The sequence below is a fragment of the Gavialis gangeticus genome, unplaced genomic scaffold, assembly GCF_001723915.1.
Source record: "Gavialis gangeticus isolate Ggan-Ray unplaced genomic scaffold, GavGan_comp1, whole genome shotgun sequence".
Taxonomy (NCBI): domain Eukaryota; kingdom Metazoa; phylum Chordata; order Crocodylia; family Gavialidae; genus Gavialis; species Gavialis gangeticus.
The window spans coordinates 10,205,696-10,212,608 of NW_017729003.1; the positions used below are offsets into that span (position 1 = coordinate 10,205,696).

A 6,913-nucleotide genomic window follows, 5' to 3' on the forward strand; every position below is an offset into this window, starting at 1 on the left:
GAGAGGGTCCAGAGGAGGGCCACTCGCATGATCAGGGGACAGCAGGGCAGGCCCTATGAGGAGAGACTACAGGACCTGAACCTGTTCAGCCTCCAAAAGAGAAGGCTAAGGGGGGATTTAGTGGCCTGTTACAAACTGGTCAGGAGGGATCAGAAGGCATTGGGGGAGTCACTGTTCCCCCGAGCACAGCCAGGAATGACCAGGACCAACGGTCACAAGCTGGCAGAGGGTAGGTTTAGGTTAGACATCAGGAGGCGCTATTTCACGGTCAGGGCGGCTAGGATCTGGAACCAACTTCCAAGAGAGGTGGTGCAGGCTCCCACCCTGGGGGTTTTTAAGAGGAGGTTAGAGGAACACCTTGCTGGGGTCGTTTGACCCCAGTACTCTTTCCTGCCATGGCAGGGGGTCAGACTAGATGATCTGCTCAGGTCCCTTCTGACCCTAGAAACTATGAAACTATGAAATTTAGTCATCTTAGGACAGAGGTGGGTTAGTCATCTTAGGACAGAGGTGGGTATTAAGCCTGACTTTTTTTTTAAAGCCTCTTTTTAGGGCACGTTAGGGATTTGTCAGAGGTAAAAATAAAGGTACAGAAAACTGGGAAAAATAAAACAAAATGCCTGGAACACCCCCCCAAATCCCTGATGGTGATATTAACATCAGTAGAAACCTGGAATATTTCCACAATTACAGACTTTGTTTTGAGTTTTCAGAGTAAGCATGTTTCTTAGTCTCTTGATAAATGATAGAGGGCTGGATTTGTCTTGCAGGTAACAAGTAAATATTCATGAGTCAATTACATAATGTCAGAGGTCTCCAAGTGATCCTTGCCAAATACTCCTTTTCTCCCCCGGCATTACAGGGAAGTGTCTTAGAAATAAACAGTTACAAGTTAGAACATTTTCCATAACATCCTGAAACCGGATTTTCAGTCTAATCAATTAGGGATCAAATACTCATTGCATCTAGGTAATCTGTGGGTATTAATGGAAACAAAAATGAGCTGCTTATCCTACCTGGATGACAAATAGGTTGTAGAGGGACACTTTTTTTTTTTATACCTGAAATCTGCATTGGCCTTAAACTTTGCTGTATATTAATAAGTCTTGCTTAAGGTGCATGGTTCTTACTGGATGGGCTAGTCATGTCACAGCTTGTCACAAGTGTCACCTGTTTTTTAATTTTATTTTAGGGGAATAGCACCAAAGAATATTTTCTTCAAAGGACTTTGCAGAGCCTTGAACGCTATTTCTACTTGATTGCCTTCAACTACTACCTTCATGAGCAGGTGAAAATCGTCCCCATCCCCCTCCAAAGCCTGTCTTACTTTTCCTCCCTTTATGGTTGGAGTTACAGTTCTAGTGAAATAGAGTAAAATCAAAGTAAAGTAGTAGTGGAGGCTCTTTCATTTCCCTAGCCATGTGCTATATATATAGTGCAGGCTCCTTCTCTCTCCCTGAGTTAGAGAGCAGATGACTCAATGGATTACTGTATTAACCTTTCCCCTATGAAGTCTAAACTCAAACTTTGGTTAATTGTTTTATGTAATTGCTTCAAAATTCTTTCATTTAAAAATGTATTCTGTTTGTTCAAATAAAAAAAAACCTCCTTCAGTTTAGCAGTGCTTAGTCTGAAGTCTTGGATGAAACAGGAAGTAGTGTATCAGGTCAAGCTGTGTGTAGCTCTGTAACGGGAGCTGTAAATACTGATAAGTTTTGGCGGTGAGCTTTCAGCCCTTTTATGAATTGCTTGTAAGAACTGCTCTTTGAGGTTGCTTTCTGTGTAAGATATACATGCCATACAGGATAATGCTCGCCTGTTCCTGAATCCAGCATGTCTCTTTCTCTGTGAATGGCAGTACCCCATAGCCTTCGCCCTTGACTTCAGCAGATGGATGTGTAGGCACCCAGAATTGTATAGGCTGCAGGTGAACATGAACCTGTCAGAGCTCACTGTGACAGGGGAGCTGATAACAAAGGGGATGCGAGTACTGGTGAGTGACTGCTTTAAATCTTCTTCCACATCCCACCTTGGAAGGTTAGAGGCAGCGTGTGAGACATGAGGTCTGCCTGTCATGTGCCAGGGCCACCTCAGCCAAATGCTGCTCAGAAACAAATGTGCACACTGTCTCATTTACTAAAAACCCCCTTGGGTAGGGCCTCCTGAAAGCTGTCAGCCCAACAGCCCTCAGTTTTGGAGTGTTTGGAAGAGTCCAGTTCTATGGCTTCCGTCTCATCCCTCTCTTTGTCAGACTTCTGTATGCTGCAGTGCCAGGGGGGACATTTCAAGGAGTGGAGGGAGTGTCTGATGATGGAGGCAGTTTTACCAGTGTGTGCTCCCTGCTTTGAGGGAGTGACCAGTTGGGAGAGATTCTTTGGGAAGCCCTGCAATGGTAAAGGTGCCAGCAGAAATGAGCAGGTAGGGATGTCACTGATTGCCTCCAGTTTACACTGGTTTGTTCTGCTGCAGGTGGTAGATGAGCGCTTTTCCCCAGATGTGCTCAGTACTGTGAAGGAGATGAATGTAGCCAACTTCCGGAGGGTTCCTAAAATGTCTGTGTATGGGACAGCACAGCCCAACTCCAAGGTAAGGAGGCCATATGTAGAGCTCTTGGCAAATGGGAAGGTGACCAGGGAACAGGACTAAAACTCTCTAGTTTTTATACTCTTTGAAGTGCTGTTTGAATCATGAATGTGCCTTGCATTTAATTTAGTTCCCATTTCCCCTAGGCCATTGGGAAAGTCCTGAGCTACTTAACTGATGCAAAGAGGAAGTATTCCCACATCTTGTGGATAAACCTCCGTGAAGAAGTAGTGCTGGAAGGGAATGAACAAACCTATACCCTCAGGGAGCCTGGGAATATTGAACAGCAGATTGCAGTCCCTGTAAGAATGCCTGAACAACTAGAGGTGAGACCATAGCACCTTCTTATCCTCTCTCTTTTTGGCTTGTGGTTGAAGTGTGGGATACATCTTGGTGTTTTTCAGATGTATTGGTATTATTCAAACGTAGAAGATGGGACAAATAGGGCACCTAAACATGTGCCGGATGTCTGCTCCAGTGCGTGCTAATTAGTATGTGTTGGAGAAGATTTGATTCATTGAGTCTGCTGGAGTGTGCTAATTAATGCATTCCAGAAGCCTCTGCATTACATCTATTCAGGATACCTGTGCTTCAAAATAGCAGTGGGAGTGCTCTCCCAAGTGGTCACTCCTTCAAAATAAGGAGCACACATTGGTAAAACGGCCTTCATCCTGAGATGCTCCCTCCGCTCCTTGAAATGTCTCAGAGCTGCTCTAATTAAAGCACCCCCCCACTCCAGCCTGGAGCATTTGTATACATGCCTATAGCTCCTTAATCATGTTACTGTTCAGTGTATTAAAATGATAATGCTAGATGGTATGGTTATTTTTCCTTTTCAAAGAATCTCTGTACCTTTGTGTGGGGTACCAGCTTTTCCATTTCTAATAAAAAAGAGAAGAAACATCAACACCAAATACTTGCCTTAACATATAAAAAGCAGACAATGAAAATCTATACTCTTGGAGAATCAATTAATTTTAGTTGATGCACCCACTTAAAAAATGTCCCATTCAGATGTCCTTCAGCACATTAACCTAACCAGCTGGCCACCTGCCTGGCTGTTTGATACTACCCAGCACAGAATGGTGCATGCTTGGTAGGAAGAGACTGGATGCTGACCACTTTGGATGCTGACCAGTGATTATTTTACTTCTCTCAGTTTTACAGTTTCTTTCATTTTGGCAAACAAGAGCAAGAAAAGAATGTGATCTTGCAATGGGAACAGTTTTGTTTGGCACCCTGGTCCATGACAGCTGAAACCTTGGACTGAAGTGCTGATGTGAAAACCCGCCCCCCAAAACAACGCCCCCCTCCAATTATTATTATGCATTTATACAGCACTCTAAAATGTGTAAAGTTCTACAAAATGTAGAGGAGAACACAGTTCCAGGAAGAAGAATGTGGCTTGAAAAGACTGGACAAGGTCCCATTAGGTGAGGGAGAACACATGTTCTTTTGAAAGAATATAGTCAGGAAGACTGAGGGGAGAAGGCTTGTTACTAACAGTGGCAAGCTTGAGTGAAGAAAGTGTAAAGAGAGTAGGTCATGTCAGACATGTGGCAAGAAGCAGGCAAGGTCCATTGTGGTTAGTTTTTAATGGGATCTTGAAATGAATGAGGAGCCAATAGAGGCATCTTGAGTATGGTGCGAAACTAGCTGTGGTTATTTGTGTATAAGAGAAGGTGTCAATAGTATTTCGGACATGCTGGACTCTGAAGAGTTGGGATTTTGGCTGGCTATAGAGGACAGTTGTTTTGGGCTGTGATGCAGATGTGGGTCAGGATTTCAGCACAGGCTAAGCCAGGATATTGTCATGTACAGCCAACGGAGATGCAGGAGGAAAAGCACTGGCCCTAAGACTTTGGGCAGTGGAGGCAAATGGGAGCTCAAAGTCAAAGTGGGTGAGAGAAACAGGGAAGTTAGTTTCATGCATCACAAAATATTGCTGGTAGGCTCTGTTGAAGGGAAGTCTGGATGTGAAATAACAGGGATTGTTACAGATCAGGTGAATGGGGATTTGGGTGAACTATGTATGGAAAGCTTCCAAACTGGTCTTGCACTGTGCCTGACATTATCACATGTTTCTATGAGCATTACATTCACCTACACATTTATGGAGTGTAAAATGTCATTAGAATGAGAAAGGGAAAAAAATCTTATAAAATATGTGCAGTGCTCAGGTAATGAGTAAGTCCTGATTAGTATCCATTTCTTTTTCTCTCTCTCTCTCATTCTCTCCTACAGAAACTAGAGTGCACCCTGAAGAATGACATGCTGAAGTCCCAGAAGTGGTTGGAGGTGTATCTGGAGCAGGAAAAACAGATGAAGATGTTTAAGACTTGCCTGACCATACAGGAGATATTTAATCAACACAAAAGCACATGCCAGGGACTGATGTACAAACGGATCCCAATCCCAGACTTCTGTGCTCCCAAGGAGCAGGTAATGGAGGGAACAGGAAACTACAGCCATTACCAGAATTTCAAAACTCTTTGAAGAAGGGCATGGTGAAAAACTCTCTAGGATGGGAACTTCATGGAGCATTTTCTTGTTTTTCTCTAAAGAGTAGGGGATGGGACAGGTCATCCACTTGCTCCCTACAGTCCCTTGTATTCTGCCTCTTATTCCTTGTCCCCTTACTGATGCTCACCTCCTCTTCCAGTTTGATTTTCTTTTCTAGCTCTTCCCTTCAATTGATTCTCTCTCTTACTCTGTCTTCCATTTTCCTCAAATTTATCCCAACTCCTTCTTCCATTCCCTCCTCAGTTGCACTGCTGTCTTTTAGTTCCTCTGCTTTTTGGAAGGGATGGCATTCCTCCAATCTTTCCTTCACATGAAGGCACAGTAGTTTCTGTACAGTGGAGCAGGAAGCTGCTATTACATTGGCTCGGAGGTTGCTGCTGCATTTGCTGCTGCTTCTCTTTTCTATCCAGGCACCAGGAGTAAGAACATGGAGGAGAAGATGAAACAAGTCACCAGATGTCCTTCTGCTGGGTTGTCACAGTGGTGGTCTTTAGTCGTCAGAAGAGGGAAAGGGCAGCTGTAGTTTCGGTGTCTAGATTGCGGGGTACTGGTAAACCTGGGAAGATTCTTGCGAGAGTGAGACTGCAGGTCTGGATTGTGTCATGTACTCCTGTTTCTGCACAGGTTTATGAAGAGGAAGCTTGGTTTGTGTTCCTTCCCAGGATTTATGTACACTGAGTCCCTGGAGAAAAGGGAAAATGAGAGAGTTACCCCTAGATTGATAGTTACTTGTCCGTCTTTGGCCCAGGCAGTGATCAGTGACACTTATCTGTGTAACTTGACTGCTGTAGCTTTCAGTTCTGGGTTTGTCACTGAATAGTGGTGGGATCAGGGCTGCTTTTCAGTCATGCTGATTTGAAATGCGTTATTGCCATCTGCTGGCTCCACTCTGCAATGATAGATTGGTACGTGTAGTGTGAGTCTCTGAGCATTTCTTCTTCAGTTCATAGAATCATAGAAAATGAGGGCTGGAAGGGACCTCAGGAGGTCATCTAGTCCAAACCCCTGCTCAAACCAGGACCATCCCCAACTAGATCATCTCAGCCAAAGCTTTGTCTAGCCAGGGCTTGAAAACCTCCAAGGATGGAGATTCTACCACCTTTCTTGGTAACCTGTTCCAGCATTTTACTACCCTCCTAGTGAGAAAATTCTTCCTAATATCTAACCTAAACTTCCCAGGCTGCAACTTGAGACCATTGCTTCCTTGTTCTGTCATCTGCCACCACTGAGAACAGTTTAGCTCCATCCTCTTCGAACCCCCTTCAGGTAATTGAAGGCTGGTATCAAATTGCAAGGTGGCAAAGGCATGCAGTAAGGCAGCGGCCCTAGATTTTAGGAGGGCAAACTTCAGCGAGCTAAGGAGGATAGTTGGAGAAGTGCTGAGGTCCCGGAGGGGAGGGGAGCCAGGTGTCCAAGGAGAGTGGTCACTCCTTAAGGAGACGATCCTCCAAGCCCAAAGGAAGGTAATCCCAACGAGGATCAAAGGGAGCAGGAGAGCACACAAGCCTCCATGGCTCACCAAAAGCATCCGGGAATGTCTCCTTGCTAAAAAGGAGGCTTACACCCAATGGAAAGAAGGGGTCATCACCAGGGAGGACTATTCTGCAGTTGCTCGGGGATGTAGGGGGGTAGTTAGGAAGGCCAAGGAAGAGATGGAACTGGGACTAGCTTCCCAGATTAAGGACAATAAAAGTCCTTTTTTAAATACATAGGGGGTAAAAAGAAGGTCCCGAGTAATGTGGGGCCCTTGCAGGATGCGTTGGAAAATTTGGTTGTCACACCAGACGGCAAAGCTAACATGTTTAAC

At 44.7% G+C, this 6,913-nt stretch overlaps 1 protein-coding gene across 3 annotated transcripts in view; it reads left to right on the forward strand.

The window, feature by feature from the left end:
- The window catches only part of PALD1 (phosphatase domain containing, paladin 1), a 219,411-nt gene that overhangs the window by 116,324 nt on the left and 96,174 nt on the right, over window positions 1–6,913 (forward strand). For all 3 annotated transcript variants that reach the window (XM_019507806.1, XM_019507807.1, XM_019507808.1), the window contains 5 exons: window positions 1,193–1,288; window positions 1,859–1,993; window positions 2,470–2,586; window positions 2,730–2,909; window positions 4,828–5,025. In XM_019507806.1, coding sequence (XP_019363351.1) covers window positions 1,193–1,288; window positions 1,859–1,993; window positions 2,470–2,586; window positions 2,730–2,909; window positions 4,828–5,025 — 726 coding nt within the window. The remainder of the gene's footprint in view (window positions 1–1,192; window positions 1,289–1,858; window positions 1,994–2,469; window positions 2,587–2,729; window positions 2,910–4,827; window positions 5,026–6,913) is intronic.